General features: G+C 36.4%; 1 protein-coding gene across 1 annotated transcript in view; it reads right to left on the bottom strand.

The window, feature by feature from the left end:
• LOC149071658 (uncharacterized) overlaps positions 1–18,989 on the bottom strand; it is a 30,628-nt gene extending 11,639 nt beyond the window's left edge. Inside the window, exon 1 of the mRNA XM_089247825.1 lies at positions 18,725–18,989. Coding sequence (XP_089103951.1) covers positions 18,725–18,732 — 8 coding nt within the window. The 5' untranslated portion in view covers positions 18,733–18,989. The remainder of the gene's footprint in view (positions 1–18,724) is intronic.
• Positions 18,990–25,504: the final 6,515 nt, after the last annotated feature.

Raw genomic sequence — 25,504 nt, 5'->3', positions numbered from 1 at the left:
TCTCTGAATTTTTTCGTTGAGGTTTTTTTCTCTTCAGCATTTTCATAAATTTCCTAACTACAGTGCGATTACTCATATTCTGAATAGTTTTTCCTCAAAAACTACTCATCCGAACACTGCCAAATTTTCAGGATCTCGTAATGAGAACATGGAAGAAAGAGAGATTTATGCAATAAAAAAATTAGTTCAATTTTTGACCACCAGGTGTGAAAGTGGCGCTTTTTTATTGCATTTTCCTTTTTTCCATGGTCCATAAGGCGAGTATACGAAATTCCAATCTAATGCGTCAGAACGGGCGCTATATGGGTCTGAGTAGCTTCAGGGTATTCTGACACCGCTCAGACCAATGCAGCACCTGTCAGTTATACTGACACTACTCAGAACTATGTAAAAATGCAAAGCAGTTTTTTTGCTGAGCAGAAAAAAATTCCCTATATTGTATATGGGAGCAAGTTCTTTTGTCATTCCGCACAGATATCGAAATTCTGTGAGCAGAAAAACAGGTCTGTGTAAGGGAAATAAAATACTATGTGCCCACTATCTGGAAAAAAACAGTTAAAAAGCACATTTGATGTAAGAATAAAATTTTTCCTTTTTGCCACGAGCATCTCGGTGCTCATCATGCCCCCTCCCCCCTCCATCCCGGAGGGGGTCATGCAGGGACCTCAGTTGAATAGGAACATCCACGATAAGATCTGGCACAATGATTTATGGTAATAAATATTTGAATTAAGAGGTGTTGCCTATAGGCCCTCTTTCATTTTGCCGTAGTGCTATGATGTTGTTGGGACGACAGTAGGGACACCTTTTTTTGGATAAATATTCAAAAAATTTGTTTGAAGTCTGCAGAACAGTCTCATTATATCATCAAGGGTTCCGCGAGAAAGTTCACGTTGGAAACCCCTAATATAGAGAACAGATATAGGTATATAAAAATAGGCAATCCGGAGGAATGGAACATTCCGGAGCCGAAACAGCACCACACTAGAGACTCTTCTGTTATGGTGTTGGCCGAAAGAGAGGCATTTGTTGGAAGAAGAACAAGGAATCCAAACTCTTGAGCTGGGGGATTGGACTAAAGAAAAGAAAGTCAACTGGAAAAATGTTGATAAAAGAGCGAAAAAAATTCTTAACAAAAAGGAGAAAAGGCCTAATTATTGTGTTTTTAGAGATTGGTGAGACTTTTTGGAAGTGTCGCCAAGTAAGGAGGTGTGTTGAGATGAATTAGGCATTGAATAGTAAAGAGTTGAATAGCGAGCATTCGAACACTGAAAAGTAATGTATTTACCTGCACTTATTTATCAACTCGCGCTTTCCCTTCAAAATTATTTCGATGTGTAAAGATTTTCGAACCGTCACATGATAAATCTGTCATAAAAAATGCCGATCATGTAATCATGCCGCCTCGTGCCTGGCGCCTGCTCTGATGGCATGGTTCAGGGAGGCGGTAGAAGCTACGGGTATAACATAGGTTTCTATGGGTTTTCTTGAGTTTGGAGGCGATGAGAAGAAAAAGAAAAATTGAAGAAGCGGGGAATCAAAAAGTTTGGGAAACTGCGATGTAGGGCTCTAGTGAGAACTAGCCGAGAAACAGACAATTACGGTCCTGACCATTACCAACTACAGTAGACTATCAGGGCCGTCTTAAGAGTATCATGGGCCCCCGGGTCAACTGATTTTTCTGATCCCCTTACCAAACAAAATCTCGACAATTTCAACCAGATCTCATGGCATCATCAACCACCGTGCCCGGGTGGGGCCTCATGCCTTAAGACGACACTGTAGACCAGCGGTTCTCAACCGGTGCTCCGTGTGAACTTCCAGGGGCTCCGCGGCTCCTCGAGAAAAATAAAAAAACCCAGTAAATTTGGGAAAAAAATAATTATTAATATTTTTGAAAAATAAGTAAATAAATAAAAATAAAATTAAAAAAATAATAATTATTATTTTTGAATGATATGTCAGAAACTTTGATGAATAAATAAAATTTATACAAAAATTGACACGTTTTCAAGACAAATAAATTCAATTGGTCGAATGGTCGACGCGTTTCGGCTCTCCATTGAAGAGCCGAAAATGGATATATTGGCCAAACTAGGAGAAATCTAAATATTCGAGTTCTCGAACACCAAAAGCATGTTGAGAAGGGACAGACGGATAGTTCGGCTATTGCCCAACACAGGGGCGTAGCCAGAAATTTCGTTCGGGGGGGGGGACCAAAGTGACAGAACAATAGATTTGGCCATCTTTTTCCCTTTTTTCGGTCATTTTCTCACATTTCGGGGGGGGGGGGGGACCAGACCCCCAAGTCCCCCCCCCCCCCTGGCTACGCCCTTGGCCCAACACTGTTGGCAACGTCCACATTATTTTGATTCTGGCGATGATTATTATTTGATAAAGCTGATTATTTTGATGAAGCGTTTGTTTTTAAAAAAGCAACACACGCAATTCCGAATTGAATTTTCTCGAGGGATACTTCATCAGAACATGCCAGAATTTCCTCGTTAATGATGGAAGAAACACGCCACCTATTTCGTCAGCTTGGACAGGCTTTATTAACCTCAGTCGTGACAAAACTTTCAACACTTTGCAACAGATGGCTCTCCAATTCGCATCCAAAGTGGTCACTCGGACGCAGCAAATACAAAGGCGAACTCTTCGGACGACCAGACGTAAACATAACCCCTCCTCGACTGATTCGTGGCTCCATGGATTCGTGTGAATTCTGACCACGAGGTCCTGATGACGGCTCTCCATTGAAGAGCCGAAACGCGTCGACCATTCGACCAATTGAATTTATTTGTCTTGAAAACGTGGCAATTTTTGTATAAATTAAAACGAGGCTAAGTTTCTAATTTTTGTGAGAATAAATAAAAAATAGGCGTCCGGGGCTCCGCAATGGAAATTATATATCGGAAAGGGCTCCGTTGGTCAAAAAAGGTTGAGAACCGCTGCTGTAGACTATCCACTGCAGCTGGTGTTGTCCTATCCATCACCTCCTAGATACTAGCAATCTAGGAGGTATTGTCCTGGCATGGTGCGGTGACGTGCGTCCGCGTCCTCTCACGACCTTTAAAGTCATTCATGTCAGGATATGGCGTAGGAGTGAATATTCGATATACGTACGTCCTCCACAAGAAGTTGTCCTTGACAGTGAAAATCATACAACCGGTCCTCCAGGGTCCCTGTCATTGCTCAAGTATTAGAAGAAAAGAAAAAAAAAAAAATCGTAAAAATTTGCTTTTTATTGTAGGACTCTTTTCTCTCCCCCTCACATTTTGTACGAAAATCAAGACATGGCGGAAAATAAAGAAACATTTCAAAACACTTTTGCCAGCCGGTAATTGGAGTTAAACGATTTGGTTACCATTGAGCGGCAAGGGAGAAGAAAAAAAAAGGAACTTGTATTTATTTATACAGTGGTAATTGCATTTTAATATTCGACATTGAACATAAACACTTCTTACGAAGGACGTCAGAGCGGTAGGTTTACAGTCGGTTGGGGTCGCAACCCCGAGCTTCCTCCGTAAAAGGTTAACCAAAGGTCGTACGTTATGACGACGTCTTTAAAAAAGACGCACGACGTACACAGAATTTCAATTCGCCAGAGGTCTATTGGATGGTGAATTGTTCGTGGATGGAGAGAATATGATTGGATTCTATTGAGTGATAATCATGTAATTTGCCGCCGTCACTGATGGCTATTTCTGTGACAATCAGAGGCGCCGACGCAAAGAAAAGGTTGAGGGGGAGCTGGAAGTTGGCAGTCTTCCCGTATACAGTATGATTTCCATAATTCCCCTTGCATCATTTTACCAGTGAACCGTAGATCCTAGAGGCATAGTTCCCAAACTTTGAGTTCCATCGCCCCCTTCTTCAGAAGTTTTTTTCCTCTCATTGCCCCCCACCCCCAACTCAAGTGAACCCATAGCATCCTATGTTATACCCTACCTTCTGTCGCCCCCTGGACCATTTCATCGCCCACTTTGGGAAACACTGTCCTAGAGGCATAATTCCAATTAGAAAAAGTACACAAATAACGAGTCGACTTCAGATACACCACTCGTGTTGCAAGGGATTGTACATATTCATTGAAATAAAAATATTTTTTTTTTTTATACTGACACCATCTTCCATAAAAACAATTAGAAAGTTGTTACCCTGTCTCTCCGGAGGCCAACAACAAAAACAGAAGAAACGCCTTCGCCTTACGTTTTTAAGTGCAGTATTCACTGAGATATCTGAATTCAGATACCGGAGGAAAGTTGGGAAAGTCCGAGTCCCGGGGCACCAGACCCCGCCTGCCCCCTCCATCCCCAGTTGCGGCCCTGCCCATAACGCGCGAGCTCACCCAGTCACAACTTCGCGAGCGGGACCTACAAACGTCTCCTGCTTAGTTATTTCTAACGAGTCTTCAACACATGTTTTCGGATACGAATACCTCCCACGAATATTCACGGGTACGTAAACATGCGACCTACGCGTATAGAAAGGGTAAGAATGACTGATGAACATGTAATGCAGGGGGTCTTCAACCTTTATCTAGTCGCGAGCACTGCCTGTACCCATCATCAAAAGAAGAGCACTCTTACGGCAAGATTGGCATGCGTATGCATGAAATCAGGGTGATTTTAATCCTTGAATGCAATTTGTATAAGGTAATTTAATTGGGACTTTGATCAAGTGCTTGCGAGCACAAAATCGAGCACTCTGAGTGCTTCAGCGAGCAGCAGGTTGAAGATGTCTGATGTAATGGGCCGTGGTGGGGGTCAAACAATGAATGTTGGTAACCACTGGTCCAAAAAAGTTTTGTGGATATCTACGATTGGTCAGTTGATAGCAAAGCTTCTGAATTTCGTGTCTTGTGAGATAAGGTGCCGTTCGAGTATTATGTCACTTTTAGCCATTTTTTGACCCCCCCCCTCCCCCCGTCAGCAAAAGTAAGCAAAACCCATGCCATTACAGCAAACACCTTCGGGACAAAAATAAAATCGTCCATGAAAGAGGGGTAACCGTAGAAAAGGAGGTTCCTCTATCGAAGCTTTTGAACTGAAACTTAATTATTATTTGGCCGTCAGAAACGGGGGGGGGGGGAATGACCGCATCTGCGGAGTGGTCGTTAAGAGGGGGGTTTCACTGTACCATGACTTTTGGAAGTAGCTATAATAAACTAGTAGGCTTGAAATTCCAGCCAGATGGGGGGGGGGCCCTGAACAGTGGCGTATTTACAGTCGGGGGGGGGCGGGGGCTAGCATGCTATAATCCAGGGCGGTAAGTTTAGAGGAGTGGCAAATTTGAGGAATGAGTTTTTAAGAAAAATTAGTAGAAGGGGGGGGGGAAGGACTGTAGAATTTTTATAACCCTAAATAAATTCTCCTCTGCTACCGAGAAAATAAGGTACTAGGTCAGTTAATGACCTAAAGAATGACCTAGAGAGTTTACAAGCACGTGAGTGAGCAAAAGTGACCTAGAGAGTTTGCAAGCAAGCGAGTGAACAAAAGATTGACCTAGAGCATGTGTATGACCAAAAGCGTGATACAGAGCGCGTGCAAGCATGCGAATGACCAAAAGCGTGATACAGAGTACAGAGCGCGTGCAAGCATGCGAATGACCAAAAGCGTGATACAGAGTACAGAGCGCGTGCAAGCATGCGAATGACCAAAAAAAAGACAGAGCATGTGCAAACGTGTAGATGATCAAAATATCGACCAATAAAGCAAGTAACCATGTAAGCGAGCGAACAACAGAGTGACCTAGAACACGTGCAAGTACGTGAGGGACAAAAACAGTTTACTAGCATGTGAGTGACCAAAACAGTTTACTAGCATGTGAGTGACCAAAACAGTTTACTAGCATGTGAGTGACCAAAACAGTTTACTAGCATGTGAGTGACCAAAACAGTTTACTAGCATGTGAGTGACCAAAACAGTTTACTAGCATGTGAGTGACCAAAACAGTTTACTAGCATGTGAGTGACCAAAACAGTGCGCAAGCATGTGAATGACTAAAAAAGTGATTTAGAGACACAGGTGCGTTTTCAGGAGTAAGGGAGGGAGGCTAATTCAAGGAAAGAATAGTCAAAGAAATCAGGCTGGAATATAGGAGAAGGGCTGCAAAATTCGTGCAGCCCACGGGCGGGCAAAAAAACCGTAAATGCGCCTGTGCCCCTGAACATCACTTGCCCGGTGGCTCCATGATGTTCTTAAGACGGCCATGGGGATTCTACGTGAATTTATTTTTCATAAATATTGTTCACTAGCCATAATACCCGGCGCTTGCCCGGGTTTTCTTCAAACCATTATAAAGGAATGAACTATATATAACACTGGCATCATCAAAGAAGTGACTAACCATTGCAAAGGTATGTTCATGTCTGAAACTCATTGTTAGGGAACCACGACAACCGAAGTAAACAACCCGAAAGTGACTGTTGGGGCCCAGGAACCATTGCTGCCCGTCGGTTTTTCCGCCCGTTTTGGGCATTTACCCGACTCTGACGAACTTTTAAAGTAGCCTATGGTTCAATCCCGGTCCTGCTTGGTATAAATGCGGTAAAAAAAATTGTATATTTGTATAAAGAACACAAACATATATACTTTCACATTTACGTATAAGGTTACGTGACCATAGATTTCTCTTACCAAAAAAAAAAATATAAATTCGACTAACACTATATAATTTCACCGTCAGGGTAGAAATTCATTATTGCTTCAGCCATCATGAGATGAGTGCAGAGGTCACGAGCTTTTGCAAGACATGGGAGAACGAGAAAGATTCGGTGTGACCTTCACGTACGTGTGAGGTCTATCATTTGATGGCTATCATTTCTGACATTGCAGAAGCAACAAAACGATTGGGGCGGGAGAAAAATACCTCCGTCTTTACTTCTCCAAGGACAGGATCGCTGACACCTCGGAGAAACGCCAAAATATTGCCCAGCGCGTGAGAACAAATAATAGTAATAATAAGAAATATAATGCATTTTTATATAAGTGATTATATGAACTAAAGCATTATGAAGTATCCGAAAGAAGTAATTCGCTTACAGCCATTATTAAATGCTACATTGGATGAGAGGCAGGTTCGTCTTCTCGGTAGATTCTGGGTCCTTTCTTTGCTCATAATGGGCGATTGGGAATTGGAATCATTTAGTTGGTGACTTTTATGGGGACATTGTGATGAGCCGCTTCAGTTCTATTCGGTTTCACGTGACTAAGGATATTCAAAACTTGATTATATGTGTTACTGCCAAAGCCCGAAATATTGTGCGAATTCGCGACGTGGTCCGGCCATTTCAATTGGCCGATTTCTTTAAATATTGACCCGGAAAATATCCGGATTTTGGATATCGGCCGGTCAGTTCGCGAAGTGGCCGGTCGCAAAGAAAAAAGAAACTGATCAACTATAAAGAAGACTGACTGATAGCACAAGAACAGTACAATGCCGTGGAAATCGAACGATTTAAATTGAGGATGAAATCGATTATGAATTTTATCTGATTTATTATTGATTTCAATATGCGATTTTTAGGATTTTATATTTGAATTAAGCTTTAATATGGAATATAGGATTATATGCTTGATTTCTCCGATTGTATACGTAGATTGTGATCTCGCAACTGATTTTATACTTAGATTGTGATCTCGCAACTGATTTTATACTTAGATTGTGATCTCGCAACTGATTTTATACTTAGATTGTGATCTCGCAACTGATTTTATACTTAGATTGTGATCTCGCAACTGATTTTATACTTAGATTGTGATCTCGCAACTGATTTTATACTTAGATTATGATTTTTCTAGTTGTTGTGATTGTAATGTATGCTTTTTATGAATAAATTGCCAGAGGCATCCAGTCCGTGAGGACAATGAGCCGATATTGCCATATGGCGATGTGGCAGGGTATCTTTCGGTTTGACGGCCGGTGATCCCTAACCCAAGTCCGATAAATGGCGTGATTCGGGATCGTCGTCAAGTTGACGTTTTTTTTTTTCGGGATAATTATGTTCACGTTAGTTGGCAACCCACCAAATAGCAGCCACAATGCGGTAATCATTTTTTTCTCTCTCCAAAATTGTGCAGAAAAAACTTCGTTTATATAATTATTTTTATATAGTTTTCCCCTTTCAAATTTTACTTTGTTTTTCCTCTCGTCACATGGAGGTAATTTAATAGAGCTGCTATATATAGACATGTATCACACGTTGGCGATGAAAAAAATAGATTTGGCTCCTACCTGTCCGTTTTACATCGAGCTTGGGGTCAAAGATTTCCGGCCACTTCACGAAATGGACACCAAGGTCCGAATCATTTCTGTAATTCGGACTTTGGCCAAAACTCTTGGCCAGTTCGTGAAGTGACCGGCCCCGTTGCGAATTGGCCAAACTTCGGGCTTTGGCAGTAACAGCTACATTGATGAGAGGCAGGTTTATCTTCTCGGTTAAATGTAGATTCTAGGTCCTTTCTTTGCTGATAATGGACAACAGCTTGAGGAATTGAAATCACTTAGTTGGTGATTTTTATGGTGGCATTGTGATGATCTATTTCATTTCTATTCGGCTTCACGTGACTAAGGTTATTCAAGCGACTGTTGGTGTTGTAACACTATAGCTACATTGCTGTAAGGAAGCCATGGAAAAGTGCCAGGAGATACATGGGCAGGTACCATTATGCACGTCGCCAGTAAATAAGTATAAAAATTTATGATAGAGATAAATAAATCACAGTTATAATCATATATCGCATAATATTCATGATCTAGAATAGTTCTTGGTAATCGATAAAACTTTTTCAATCGACGCGCTTGCGCAGAGGCGTATTTACAGTTTTGCCGCCTTTCTCTCGTTCTAGTTTAATTTTCTTAACCACTCATTCCTCGAATTCGCCGCCCTGTACTTTAACCCGCTTTGTCCCCCCCCCCCCCCCGGACATGTAAATAAAAGTTTTAGATTTTCCTAAGTCCTCCTTTTGGTCATACACATTTTTGCGTACTCTTTTGGCCACTCATGTGCTTGCGTACTCTTTTGGTCACTCATATGCTTGCGTACTCTTTTGGTCACTCACATGCTTGCGTACTCTTTTGGTCACTCACATGCTTTCACACTGTTTCAGTCACTCACATGCTTGTACACTGCTTTGGTCATTGACATGATTGTACACTGTTTTGGTCATTGACATGATTGTACACTGTTTTGGTCATTGCCATGCTTGCACACTGTTTTGGTCATTGCCATGCTTGCACACTGTTTTGGTCATTGATATTCTTGTACACTGTTTTGGTCATTGCTGTGCTTGCACACCGTTTTGGTCATTGCCATGCTCGCACACTGTTTTGGTCATTGCCATGCTCGCACACTGTTTTGGTCATTGCCATGCTTGCACACTGTTTTGGTCATTGCCATGCTTGCACACTGTTTCAGTCACTCACATACTTCACACAGTTTCAGTCACCCACATGCTTGCACACGGTTTCAGTCACCCACATGCTTGCACACTGTTTCAGTCACCCACATGCTTGCACACTGTTTTGGTCATTGACATGCTTTCACTGTTTTGATCATTGACATGCTTGCACACGCTTTGCATCTCTTTTGCTCACTCACCTGCTTGCACACTCTTTTGTTTACTCACATCATTGCACACGTCAAAAAATGGCAAAGACACGGCAAAATGCCATATCTTCAATTAAGTAGATTTCCCTTCCGATTTTCAGCAGGTGCAATCTAACGGAAGTATAGGGAAAAGTTTCCCATTGAGAAATCATTTTTACAAAAGCTCAGATACAAAATATCTGGGGTTGTTAATGCTAAAATAAGGGGAGGAGGAGAGGGGGGGGGGGCATTTATGGAGGCGAGATATCTCGTCATTGTCGCTTAAACGGTTAAGGGCTCCCCAAATTTAATGAAAACACTTTTATTTTTGTGAAGGATTTATTTCTTTCATTAAATTTGAATTTTTCTTTCTTTTCGAACAACTTCCTTTTATTAATTATTTATTTATTAATTAGAATTAATTAATTAATTCATTAATTCTATCTTTTGTCAAATTTGAAATTTGCCTGTAATTCTTAAATTATTTTTTTCATTAATTTTAAATTTTTGATTACATATGAAATTATTTCCTTCAAGAGTTCTTAATTTTTTTTCAAGAATTATAACTTTTAACAATTCTGGAAATTTCAGAAGCCAGAGCTCTTTTTGCGTTTTTTTTTGTTTTGGAACTTAATCGTTTTTCTGTGTGAAGTAGCTATTTTCTGAAAATGGTCGGCAGGCCACAGAAAAAAAAACTCGGAAGGCCACATTTGGCTCGCAGGCCATTTGTTCTACGGTATTTGACAGATCCCACATTACTCTGGCAAAACGCTGAACGAAACGTTGGGGGAAGGGGGAATGTATTGAAAGCCTGTAAATGTCAGAACATTCTATGGATCTAGTGATTAATTGGAGGAATAAATTATACCACAGACTCTTCTGCGTATACAGGGTGCATAGCAAACAGGGGGGGGGGGGTTTATGGCATTTTGCTGGTGAACCGTCAATCCTGGAGATATACTTCCAATTAGAAAAAGTTTCCAAAATAACGCGTACTACTCAGATATGCCATTCATGTTTCAAGAGGTTGTATAGTTATTAAAATAAAGAAATTTACTTTTTATACAGTCCCTGTGTACCCCCGAACCCAGTTACCCTGACTCTCCTGATGCCATAAAAAAAATTTCCATGTTTCTAAGTGCAATATTCACTGAGATATTTGAATTCGAAAGACGGAAGAAATTTGAAGGGTGGAGAGAGAAACAGCTCTAAATGGAGAAAAACCGTTTTACCCGTATTTAACGCTGTTTTTCCCAAATTTCCCGCGTTTTCAAATTGGAATATCTCAATGAATTTTGCACTTAGAAACAAGGAATTTTTTTTTTTTTTGCTGGCATCAAGAGGGACAGGACAACAACTTTCTAATTGGGTTCTGGGGCACACGGGGACTGCATAAAAAAAGTAAAATTTTTATTTTAATAATTATACAGCCACTTAGCCCCGTTTACATGGGCAATAAAATATTCCGGGAAGTTACCCGTAACAGGGATTTTCGCTACAACCCGTTTACATGGCGTTTATTTTATGCCGGTATTCCCCCTTCTTTTCGGACGTCGTCACTGGTCACGCGGCGGGTTGAGGTGTGGTTGGCTCAAAATGGCTGACGAAGGAGCTTACAGTAGTTTCCGCGGCACAAAGGATTACGGGAGAGGAGGTCGGAGTCACCCACCCTTATTCAGCAACAATGATGGGACTCTTTTGAAGGATCTTCGTCCCTTCTTTTTTTCCCCATGAGGAAAACAAGTTGCCATGAAGGTAATAATCACCAAAGCGACCCCTAATCTTGCATATGTAAACGGGGCTATTGAAATATAATGACATATCTGAGTACTACACGTTATTTGGAAACTTTTTTTTAACTGGAAATGTACCTCTATAGGATCAACGGTTCACCAGTGAAATGTCCAATCCCTTGTTTGCTATGCACCCTGTATATGGTCTCTCCTGAACAGAAATACACATATAGACGGTTGAAACGAAACACTTCGAAAACAGCCGAGATTTTGACGTTTCGCAGCTTGTAAAGTGGAAAATCCTTGGCCGTGGATATACAGCGACAACAAACAAGCTATAAACGCCTAAGAACAGTGTAAACAGAATCCTTTCACTCGAAATAGTTTACGAGGCCGTAAATACCGGGAAACGAAACATTTCAAGAGCTTAATAGAAACTATCGCTTAACCCTAACGAAGTAGCGGTAGTTGTTTCCGCAATTTATTAGGAGTTTCTATAGGCCTATACCAGAAAATGCTCGGACGTGGGACTGGCATCTCAATGCAGATTCAGTCAGTTATGAAAGACGTTGCGCTGTAAAGTGGAAAGATATCACGCTGAAAGACCAAAACATTCTAATTCTCATTCTAGAACAGCACTTCCAGTGCTTAACCTTCTCAGTAACGATTACGAAATATTTCGGCCTAACTTAATGCTTTGCATTTCGGCTGCCACGAGATATTTTTTTCACCTCCTTGAAACCCTCTTATTTCGACAATGCCAAGGACAGAAACTGTGTTGAGTTTTTTCTTACTCGGACATGTCTCGCATCTCCCTCAATGTCGATCAACAGCCGGTAGGCAAAGTCAGCTTTTGTTCTCGTTTTGATAACAGATATATAGAGTGAGAGTATTTGAAATATATTTCCCCCTTCCTCCCCTCAGTTTAGGGTAGTATAGGAATATGAGTACAGTATAAAATAATGAAAAAAAGTAGAGCGGAGTGTTTCGCAACATTTCTGTGCCCAAGTACTTGTAAAATGTCTAAAACAATTCAATGGACCCCCCCCCCCCCAAAAAAAAATTTCAAAGCTTGAGCGTCGTGACCATATGCCCCACATTTCACGGAACATTCTTGTATTTTCACATGTATTTTTCTTTCGAAATTCAGCTGAACCGTTTTTTTCCACGAAGCTTATTTGAGCTTATACTTTTTTACGGATATCGTGAATGGAATCAATTTTTAAAACCTATAAATTACGTTATGATAATTAGATAATTATGGCTGGTCCTTAGGAATTTTTTTTGAACCCATAAGGATATTATCAATATCAATTGCAACAATTGGACTTACTGCGTGACTCATGAAATAAACAAATCTAGATTTAAAGAAACGTAGAAATGAATATATATAAATATTTTACCCCCCTGAAGTTCTAGTTATTCATCTGCCTGTTTCTGCTTCAAAAAATATTAAAGCTGTAGAATTTCTTCGATGTATTTTATGAGCCCATAATTAATTTTAAAACAATCTAAACTATATGTGAATTTATGCAGTTAGACAGTAAGGAGACATTAATTTTCATACTTGAGAATATGTAAATAAAAAGTTGAAATCAATGTTATTACATGGATCTCAACTCAAAAGTAGGTCTGGCTAATCTCTTAATATTTAATCTCCTGGGCTTCGTATATCTCTAAGCGAACTCAATATTTCAAAAATCTAGAATTCAATAACATTTTTAAAATCATTGATGTGTGGCGGAAAACCCCGCCAAATTTCGGCATTTCTACAGTAAAATCGGCAATTCTAACACTGATTTCTATGAGGATTACCCTTTTCCTGACCCTCAAACAGATGCTGATGATGATTATGACGTCTATTCAAAAAGCCTCATTACTGAGAGCATATTGAAAATGTGCCCAACCATTATAAAGGCATAAACTATTATACATATGCTAACAGGATTAGAGAAGTGACAAACCATTGTAAAGACATAAAACACGTCTGAAACGCATTGCTAGGGAACCACGCTAACCAAAGTAAACGTTCGGAAAGTGATTGTTGAGGCCCAAAAACCGTTGTTGCCCGACCGTTTTTTGCCCATTTGGGGCACTTGCCCTGCTCTGACGAAATTTTAAAGTAGCCTATCGTTCAAGTCGGGTCCCATTTGGTATATATGCAAAATTTGGTGACGATCGATCTAAAATTGTAGATTTGTATAGAGATAACACACACACACACAAATCAATTTTATACATATAGATTATTAACTTAATATTTCTTGCATTTTTCAATAACATTCTTGCATAATAATTCTTGCAATTCATGCACAATGCATGCCGATACGCTACAGACCTCAAAAGGTCGTCCGGATAGAAGTCTTGATGATATCTTCCCGAATGACGCGTTGAGAATTTCTAATTAAGCATCGTTAACAAAATATAGTAAGATTGCTTAGGAGATGGTTTCCTCTCGATCAACACTTGATATCAATCAAAAACCGGTTAATGAGAAAATTCCTGTGAATTTTCGCCCGAAATTTACGATATCCAAACAAGCAGTTCTCCCGTTCCGATTTCAGTCATTAGACTCCTCTGCTGGAGGCTCAGATCTGACGTGTTATGACATCAGCTAAAACCTTTATAGTTATCACATAAGTACATTCTCAATAAAATGACATGTAGACAGAATCCCCCTCCTCCAAATCCGACAACCTACGGGATCTGATTGAAAATGTCGAGGATTGGGACCTCATTAACAGAACTAAACCTCAATAGAGATGGACGATGATTTTTTTGCTCGGTTGAGATACGTGAAATCAATAGGTTCGGATATTATGCCGAGGTGAACAGGAAAAAAGTGTGGTTTTTCTCCACCGGGAATCGAACCCATCACCTCTTGCATACCGGGCAAGCGCACTTATCATTACACCACAGAGAGACAACCTTTTTTTTCTTAAAACACGCAAAGTAGCGTGATTTTTTGCTGAGCAGAGCACAGCCTTTTGCTTTTCCTGTTCACCTCGCCATAATATCCAGAAAACCTATTGATTTCATGTATCTTAGCCGTGCGAAAAATCATCATCCATCTTTACTGCCGCCACCTGGGGGCCATTGGCTGAAGTTAAAAAAGAGGCAGCAATGTTTCTACTCAGCAAAAATCACGCTACTGTGTGTGTTTTAAGGGGGAAAAATAATTTTATCTTTATGGTATGATGGTAAAAGTGCGCCTGCCCGGTATGCAAGAGCATTGCCGCAACTAGGTGTGGAGCAGGCGGGTCTCGTAGCCCGGAGGGGGCGCAAATTTCATTCTCAAACCTTACCTCGGACATTCTCAGCTACCTCGTTGGGCATTTTGCCTGTTGTGGCGTTGTATTTGTATTACAAGGGGGGCGTCAAAATGCGCACTTGCCCCGAGTGACCAAGCATCTACTTGCGGCCCTGTTCAAGAGGTCCTGTGTTCGATTCGCAGTATAGAGGAAACAACACTTTTTTTTCTTGTTCATCTCGGCATAATATCCAGAAATCCTGCTTAACGCCCAATTTCAATATGCCACTATCTTTAAGTAACTCTTCTGGTCATTCCCAAACAATCACGCTCTCCAAAATCTAGATCAACATTTTGGACATTCCCACACTTATCTGAAGCATACACATATTAAGCTCTGAGGAAAGAAGGTCGTTGCATGAAGGCATAGTGATCTAGCGCACTCGCCCGGCATGCGAAAGGATATCGGTTCGATTCCCCAAAGGAGGCAGTTGAATTTTCTTTCCTTTATTCATCTTCGCATCAGCCAGCCGTTACGAGCAAGGGCATGACAGATATAGCTTTGCATAGTTCATATTATGTTATATAGCGTCTACCTACACTGTGTAGGTTAGGGACAATTAAGCAATGTCTTTTTTCGGACCTGAGATCGGACAACGCCTTTCTGTGGTTAAGGTTATTGCTCTGTAAAGTCACGTTTAAAAAAAAAAAATAAAGGAAAATTCCGACTAGGCGCTTGTTCAGAAATTGACGTAGGCAGGTTGGCAAAAATCTATGGAGACTCAGTGTGAATAGTAAGACGATGAATATAGGTTCTTATTATGCAAATAAGGAAGAGAGGAAACCATTTTTTTGTCTGATTTGTTGGAAATCGTGCCAGAGATCGTACGTTGGCCACAGAATTTATCTTCACTCTAATTTATAATCTCAATTGAAATCCGCCGTGATCGATGCCATTTGCGTCCCACGCCGTGTTCGAAATGGTTGGGGGAAAAACCATTTTGCACAGAGAGTATGAAAGACTACGAAAGGAAAAAAACCATTTGTTTCTCCATTTTTTTTTTTTTGGTGAGGTCAGTTATATTTTCTTTTTACAATGTTTACTTCTTTTTTCACTTTCCACTTTTACACTGATGTCTTTTCCCCAAATATAAACATGACAACACCAAAACCCTGCGGTAAACGAAGAATTTCGTGACTTGACTTGCCCTGAAAGAAAGGTCTTGTGCTTTTTTGTTTGTTTGTTTGAAAAGTACGCCAATGAACGGAAACAAAATTGATGTTTTCGACGTTGTAAGTAAATGTGTCATGGTTGAGAGATGCAACTCTTTCTTTATATCATTTTTTCTTCTTCTTTTTTTTTTTAAAGAAGGTGGAAATGGAATCGGAGGTCGAATGAAACGTTGATAGAAACCGCGGTTCAAAGTCATTGAAGTTAGTGCGGTTGTGGTTAATTGAATTCATTCTTAGCACCTGCCCATGCAGAGACAAAGAAGAACCGAAAGCGTTTCTATTCACAATGTGATTTTATCATCATTCGATTGAGATTCAATTTCGATTTAAATGAAATTTCATTGACGTCTAAATTAATGAGTACTTGGATGAAAATACTTAATAACCATTAATTTTTTTTTTAATTTATTGCGTGATCGAACTGATTCTGAAAATTGACAGTTTTACTATTTTCTAACTTTGCTTTTTATCGAATTTTTAAATGTGGAAAATAAATTATACTTGAAATTTTTTATTAAAATTACAGAAATAAACTGAAATCGTAAAAATTATTTGTAATATATTTTTAATATAAATCACGTGTTTATTGAACAAATGTCATAAAATAATGAAAAATATGAACCTAATTCTTGTTAATTTCTTTCTACCTTTTCGCCAACTGTTAAATGTCAAAAAAATTCATGGCAAAAAATAAGAAGATATCAGATGTTTCGATAAATTAAAGAAAAGAAAGGGAATAGATGTTTTAATAAATTTTCAAAAGAAAAAGAAAATAGATGTTTCGTTAATTTTCAATAAATTATAATAACTCACCCTCATTGAATGCAATGAAAATTATTAGGTATATCAGGCAAAGTAAACAAATTACACTCATTATTGTTAGCTGATTATATAAATATATAAATAGAAAAAGATTACATAAAATGCGAAATTATTGGTGAAACTGACCAATTTAATAATTGCAAGAATAGTTTTACACGATTTTTTCATAGACTTTAGAAACTATATTAATTATAATTATTACCGCAATCAATTTTATTTTTTAATATGAATGCTTTTCTTGAACAACCACAAACCACTCTAGAAACTTCACTAATGATTTGCTGCCTATTTGCATTGGAATATTTTGATTTTGAAGGGTATAATGTCCTTGTTTTGTCTGTTATAATTATCAATAACTAAAAATTGTTAGCCATTAAAATTTATTAAAACATTTGAATTTTTCTTCGATGAAATTTATCATCGCTATCTATCAACTTATCAATAAATTAAGGAAAGTTGAACAGAATTAGGTTTCAATGAAATTATTTTTGCAATCAACATATAATTAGACATTAGATTAAATTTTCAAATTTATAAATCCGATGAAAAGCTAAATTTAAAAAAAATATAATCTTTTTTTTTTCATTTTGATCACGCACAGAAAAATGCCAAAGTCAATATTTATGAATACAAATATAAGCAATTTTTTAAACTAATTAAATTTTGTATCAAGTTGAAATTGCAAAAAATAATTAATAATTAATTTTTCAAAAAATATTTTATTTAAAAAAAATTATTGTTGAATTCATTCGGCTATTACTTATTAACAGCATAAAAATTCCTTTTTTAAAATCTGATTTTAGATTATTTCTTTAAATTGAATGGAAATTCCAAGTATAATTTTATTTTGAAATAAAAGAAAAATGCCAAATTACTGTGCACTGTATATACATAAAAAAATCAGTTATAATAATTATTTCTTCTCACACTTAAAAGTTTTAAAGTCAATATATTGATGTGTGTGAATAAAAATATTTAAAAACTTCCTAAATTCGAAAAAAGTTTGATTACGTTATTTAATTATGATAATCGCCTGCTAATAATCGTAGTGATTATCTTTAAGAGTAGACGGCAAAAGAGCAATAATAAGTAAGAGTCACGTTTATTTTCTTCATTATCAATTTTAAAACATTGTTTTCACAATAAATAAATATTTTCTTAAAGAAAATTTTTTGAATTCATGGAGCATTATTTGTTAATATAACATAAAAATTCCCTTTATTATATCCAATTTTAGATTTTTACTTTAATTTGAATGAAACTTTTCGAATATATTTTTAGTTTTCATGTTTAGAAATCCGATAAAAAGAAAAATGTCAATAAGTATCAATTATAATCATTATTTATTTACTGGGATCTCACACTATAAATATTTAAAGTCATATTGATGATTACAAATTTTTAAAAATTTTCGAACTGAATTCAAAAAATTGAATTTCATTATATAATAATGACAATCACCATGTTTATAAACGTGGTGATTATATTTATGAGCAGACGACAAGAGTGCGATAATAAAGATCGCGTTTATTTTCTTCATCACCAATTTTATGACATATTTTATAAATCAATTATAATCATTTTATTTGTTCATATCGATCACAAGAATGAATACAAACATTGAAAATTTTTTCAACTGAATGCAAAAAAAAATTAAATTTTGTTACTTCATAATGGTAATCACTTGCTTTAATCGTGGTGATCACATTTATGAACGATAATGAGAATTAAATTTATTTTCTTCATTATCAATTTTATAACATATTTTGTAAAATAAAATAATTATTTAAATTAACTTGTGGTCACTATTTGTTAATAATATAAAACTTCCTCTCATTAAATTTAATTTTAAATTATTTCTTGAGTAAAATGTTCAAATAAGCAATTTGAGTAAAAAAAAAAATTGAATAAAACTGTTCAAATTTTTATAAATCCAATAAAAAGGATAAATTATAATAATTATTAAAATAAATTATTTCGTCATTTCGATCAAAAACTAATAAAATTTAGTCAATATTAATGAATACAAATATGGAAAATTTTTCCAACTGAATACAAAAAATTATATTGCCGACATTGAATAATGGTACTCACCTGCTCATACTCGTGGTGTTTATCTTTATGAGCAGACGATAAATGAGAGAGAGATCGCCTGCTAAATAATAAAAATGGAAAAGAAAGAGAAACCGTTTTTGTCACCGCGTATTTCCGTTGGTGAATCGTCGTTTTTTATTGTTTATTTATTACTGTTGTTATTATTATTATTATTGCGATTTTATGTTTCTTTTTCTTCGAAGTTCGTTAGCTGTTTTGTAATCCTCCCCCCCCCCCCCGGGCTGAAAGTTTTTTTTTATTTACCATTAACCAATTTTCAGGTGTTCGGTTCATCCTATCAAGTGGCACGTGACCAACTCGTGTTTGACGTGATTGGTTAAGGAGTGACTTTCATCACATCCCGTTTCGGAAAAAAAAATCTTCTTTTTCTTCCAATTTTTTTTTTCATTTTCATTTTCATTTTCGACATGAGATCGTGACTTGATTATATTTATTTGATAATTATGATTATAGGTGTCTTTGTTTTTGGGAATTATCTTAATGAACTAATGAAAGTTTGGTATTTGAGATGATTAATGATACGTAAAATGTCAATATTTCATCGAGAGAAATCGAGAAATTGAGATAGTCTCGATATGGGGAAATATATATTCTCACCAAAATGTTTTCCAATTACTTCTCTAAAACTGTCAAAATATGTCATTATAAAAATCGCCTATCAGCAAGAAATAAAGAAGATGAAGTCTATTATGATTCACGCTTGCTTTTTCCAAAAATTCGAAGGAAATCATCATAGAATATCAACCAGAGTAAGAATTGAATAATCAAGTGCCAAAACACTATTCACAAAAAGTTAGTTACATTTCCCCAAAAATATTGAATCTATAGCAAGCTACAATTACACTTATATGAGGTCAAATTATAACATTTTTATTTTTGCAAATAGCATTGTTTTCGAAATACTAATACAATGGAAATATTTGTATATATTTTCATTTCACATGTATGATTTTCATGAATATGTGTATTTTTAAGGATATGAGAATATTTTTCAAAAATATGTATATTCAACAATAATTTGTATACTTATGAATTATCAAAGTGTGAAGAGATATCATACTATGAACTGTATACAGAGTGCCCTGTAAGTGCTAATGCGTTCTTTTCAACCGTCCGTCGTAGAGGTATGGTTCCAGTTTAAAAAAATGCTCAAAAGGCATTCAAAAATTACCCTGTAGCAGTTTTGAGAGTGAAAAATACAGTGTGTCACAAAATGGGAGATTTAATTTTTGTACGGTCCCGTTGTCTTCTAGCTTCCAAATTACAAAGTTATTGTCCTATATCTCCTGAAGTCAACAGAAAAAAAAAGTCCAAGATTTTAACTGCAATTTTTGCTAAGATATTTGAAATTCAAAAATGAGAGAAAAGTTATGATAGAACAGCGAAAAGTAACGGACAATGCACTTTTTCCTCATTTACGCTATCTTTTACGAACTTTTCCTCCGATTTTTTGAATTTGAATAGATTAGAAACTTGAAGTTTTCTTTGTTGGCCTCTAGAGAGAAACAGGGCATCAACTTTCTAATTGGAAGTTGGAGGGAAAAAGGGTTAGATTTTTTTATTTTGTGACATATTGTATTTTCCCACTCTCAAAACTGGTACAGGGTGATTTTTTAACGTTTTTAAGCATCTTTTAAATTAGAATCGTACCTCTCTACGACGGATGGTGGATTATATAGCGTGCTCTGTAAGGCTGCATTAGCACTTACAGGGCACGCTATATAATTGTACTAATTTGTAGTTTTCGATGACATTTTTTTTGTGACGTATAAAATTTATTGTGCGTGTGTAAATGTATACTGTATATGTAAATAGATTCTTAAAACGGGTTGCTTTATCAGAAATAGAAATTTTCTATCATAAATTATTATTGATCTTCTGGGTGGATAAGAAGTTCCTTAAATCCATGCAAATTATCTTTACTCATGACTCTAATGAAGATTACAAATTCGAGTAAGTTTTCGAAGTAATTTATTTATTCGAGTAATTCGAGTAAAAAAAAAAATTATATTTTTTTATGAAAGTGTCGGTCAAAAATTTGGGCCGCTGTGGTGGTCGAGTGGTTATAGTGACGGACTCGCGATGCGAGGATCCGGGTTCGATCCCCACAGTGGTGGTCGGCTGAAGTTGGTTTTCTGTGGTTCCCAACTTCAAGGCGCGAATGCGAGCCGATCTCCCCGTTAAAAAAAGTCTCGCCACAGAGAGCAACAGGCCTGCAACGTTACAAATATTCAATCATTACACTTCACTCACAATTTGAAGATGGCAGCACTGAAATTTCATACACAACACTAGCTACACACTCAGACTGTTAGGTGTGCACACTCACTTTGTTCCAGACTCTGCGACGAAGCTGGGCTGGAAGAGATCTCGGTAACGGGATAAGTCCGGTGGCAGAGACCCTGGCGTTCATTCATTCATTCAGGTCAAAAATTTGGGAAAATACGGGATCTCGCCTCCCCATATCACGAGGTAGTAAAAAGGCCATTTGGTCACCCTAGTTATGCTTAGTTATTGCTTTTTCATTAAATGCTTTCTTCATGGAAATTGGCTTATGGGAACGATGACAGTTAGGAGCTTGAATGAACCACTAAACAATATATATCAGAAATTAAAATTGTTTCAACCACATTTGGCGTTTTATATATATATGTAAAAGTCTTCATTTCTTATAATATATATCCAGATTTAAATCTCTTTATTTCAATTTTTAGTCACATATATATTTACTTCTGAGTACCATTTTATTCAAACTTATTGATACCGATGGTTATCAATTGGGAAGTGCAAAATTAACCGTGTGTCACCCGGAAACAGTAGGAAATGCTTATCAGTTACGTGATGCAGCATCTAATTTCCTTACCATTGGTAATTTTTTAGAGGAAAAATGGAAATTTTACTTTTCTTCGGCAACTTTTTTGATGACAGTTGGAGAAGTCCCGTATTTTCCCGTATGTGTTATCAAAATTTGAGGTCGCCGTAAGTTGTTCGTGTATTCGTATTCAGAGGTGGCGACATGAAGACAACATTGGGGGAGGGCTGAAAGTTGCTGGTCATCCCGTATATACGGGACTCAAGCCCGTACGCACGACAGAAAAGATGCATTGCATTGTTTTTTTAGAAATAATTGGGAGATGGGTCTCAGCCCCTCCCCCTACAAAATTTATTGGGGAGGGGCACCTCAAACGGCCTCAGGCCCTAGGTTTTCCGGCGCCTATGACATTATTGTTTTTTGGCAAAATTAGGCAAATATGGTATTTCAGTTCTTCATTTAAAAAATTTTTGGAAGTTTTGAAGTTATTCTCTTTTGAGAAGGAAAGCGAACTCTATATTCAAAATTTAATTTACAATCAACTACACTTGCTACTGGTTACCAGATTTCCAACTGTCCTGCTGCGGACATCCAGGTGGACCATATTTCTTTGAGACTAGAGCTGAACAGCCTGCCGATTACCGTATTGTCGAACACGGTACCGCTTATTATAATCAAAAATCAAAACAGAAATGCGGGAAGAAAGTCACCGACCAGAGATGAAAATCGGGACATATGGCCATCTTATTTTTATATGTGAGGTCACAGCTTCTTCTTGACTGGCTCCATGTACGGCAGGGGTCTTCAACCTTTCAAACATCATTTACAAATTTAAATTGCACACGAAGCCCACGGGCCACCAACTCATATCGAGGTATTTATAATTGTAAGACAAAATCGTCCCTTTTCTCCCAGAATTACAAGGGCTTTCTTTCCCATGTAATTTTACAGTGACATCTTGATAGAAAGGGCCAATGAAGCCCCGAGTTGAACAGGGTCAGAAAAACAGTTTTGGAAAACTTTTATTTATTCTCTGAAATTATTTATTTTTTTAATTATCAATTTTTATTAGCTCTGAAATAATTTTTTTTCCGCAAACTCTAAAGAAGTTTCTGATTTATTACTGATTAATTTCTGATTAAATTTGATCCGAAATCACTTTACATGATTCTGTAATTATTTATTTTGTATCTGTTTGTTTCAGTATTTTTTTAATTATTTATTTTGGAGTAACTCTGTAATTATTTATTTGGTACTTATTTATTTTGGTGTTACTCTGTAATTGTTTATTCTGTAATTATTTATTTTGGTATAATTCTGCAATTATTTATTTTGGTGCCAAAATGTAATTACTTATTTTGGTGCCAAAATGTAATTATTTATTTTGGTGTAATTCTGTAATTATTTATTTTGGTGTAATTCTGTAATTATTTATTTTGGTGTAATTCTGCAATTATTTATTTTGGTGCCAAAATGTAATTATTTATTTTTGGTATAGTTCTGCAATTATTTATTTTGGTGCCAAAATGTAATTATTTATTTTGGTGTAATTCTGTAATTATTTATTTTGGTGTAATTCTGTAATTGTTTATTTTTGGTATAATTCTGCAATTATTTATTTTGGTGCCAAAATGTAATTATTTATTTTGGTGCCAAAATGTAATTATTTATTTTGGTGTAATTCTGTAATTATTTATTTTGGTGCCAAAATGTAATTATTTATTTTGGTGTAATTCTGTAATTATTTATTTTGGTATAATTCTGTAATTATTTATTTTGGTGTAATTCTAAAATTATTTATTTTGGCGTAAGTCTAATTGTTTATTCTGTAATTATTTATTTTGGTGTAAAAATGTGATTACTTAGTTTGGTGTAATTCAGTGATTGTTTGTTTTGGTAATTCTGTAATTATATCCTTGTCCGTATACCTTGTAAAAATTTCTTTCCATAATTAAGCAGTTACAGAATACCCATGTTTTGTTGTGAAATAATTTCAATCACACAAATTACAAAATTATTTCTCACTGACTTATGCGTTATTTTTTTTTTTCACTAATTCTGAAATTGTTTCAAAAATCCAAAAATATTTCTTCCAGCAATTCTGAAATTATTTCTTTCGAAAAAACTCTGAATTTTCTTCAGTTTTTCTGGAATTACAATTACTCCTTTCATTAATTCTGCAATTATTTTTATTTTCATTAATTCCATAATTAATTCTTTCATTAATTCTTTCATTAATTCTTTCATTAATTCTATGATTAATTCTATAATTAATTCCATAATTAATTCTTTCATTAATTCTATGATTAATTCTTTCATTAATTCTATGATTAATTCTTTCATTAATTCTATGATTAATTCTTTCATTAATTATATAATTAATTCTTTCATTAATTCTATAATTAAGAATTCGGGGGGTGCCGTATACACTCTAATTTAACTGCTTCTTCTATGTTACTCTGGGGGAGTCAAAATGCGTCCTTGCTCCGGGGAACGGAGGCAAAGTATCTAGTTGCGGTCGTAATGCGCGCGCCCTACATCTGGTCGACGGACCACAACTTGGGAAACGCTTATATCTAGGTTGTGTATTTTGTTACTAATGAAGAAACTTGCTCTATTTCCCCGCCATCAGTAACTTTTACCGTTTCTATAGCGACATGCAGCAATTTTTCTGATACTTTGCATTTTCTGGCAACAATTGGGCCTGTCCGGTATTTAGAAAATCATTTTTTCGGTAATTTTTCTGCCATGAAATACAGTCGAATCCCGTTATAAAAACGAACTCCAAGAGACCGGAGAAATCACTTCGTTATAACGAAATTTCGTTATAAAGGAATTTCAGGTTGTTTGCATTGTTCCTATGTATCCTTATTTGAGGGATTAGAAAAGTGTTCGTTAAAACGAGATCTTCTCTATAACGGTATTCGTTAAAACGGGATTCGACTGTATATTGTCAGCTTATCTAATAATCTCATCTCATCAACGTATTGATTGAAGTCATTTCCCAAAAGTAGATGGCAGCACATCATTGTAATAAAGCAAATGAGAGACTAGGAATATTTTTTCATCGATAATATATTTATTTTATTAATTTTTTTTATATATATATACACGTGTTACGCAATATACACATAAACACTTACAGGCCACGCACATGCAACACACGAAAAGGAAAAAAAAAAGAAACAAATTACATAGAAAGATCAAATGCCTAGCTTTTCCAATAGATAGCGTTTTTTAAGCCTTTTGCACAGTTTGTTTTTACGAAACACATTAAAATAAATTATTGAAACTTATTTTTTCATTTGTTGTTTCACAAAAAAAATACAAATCACATTTTATTCGTCGTCACAGAAAACGAAACGATTGTTCGGATCGCAACAGATTGTCATCGAGAAATTGTCATCAACAAAATAATTTTTGCGCTTTTTTTATTTTGAAAAATAAATTTACTATTTTTCCATAATTTTAACAATATGAAATTGAAAAAAACAACCGAAAAACAATTTTCTATGATTTGATATTGAAAAAATTTCGGATGTACCTCTATTGTTGCCAGGTTCCAAAAATGAAAATATAAGCAAATTTTTTTTTTTTTGTTCTTGGAAAGCTGTTCACTTGAAAATAAACGGCAAACTGAAATGTCTGATCATAATGCGCGTTATTTTCGAGAGATGGCGCTGCTCCATCAGATTGACTTGCAAACTTCTTCCAATACTAGACTTATTTGTTGACGAGTAGGATTACCAGATTCTAAAACTGAGAAAGGAGAAGTACGCTGGGGCGTGCCTCCTTAGAAACGTCACTTATCTCGATTTACACAACAGATGGCGTTACTTATGTTAACAAAAAATCCGCTTCTACGCACACAATAGTTTTTTGAAACTAAACAAACAGAACCACTAAAAAAAGGAACAAATATCGATACGCTCGCTTATAATGATTGT

This window comes from Pholcus phalangioides, unplaced genomic scaffold (genome assembly GCF_987345545.1).
Source record: "Pholcus phalangioides strain wild (caught in Gottingen) unplaced genomic scaffold, Ppha-v1.0 ptg000018l_1, whole genome shotgun sequence".
NCBI classification, from domain to species: Eukaryota; Metazoa; Arthropoda; class Arachnida; order Araneae; family Pholcidae; genus Pholcus; species Pholcus phalangioides.
This window is presented reverse-complemented; position numbering and strand designations above follow the sequence as displayed.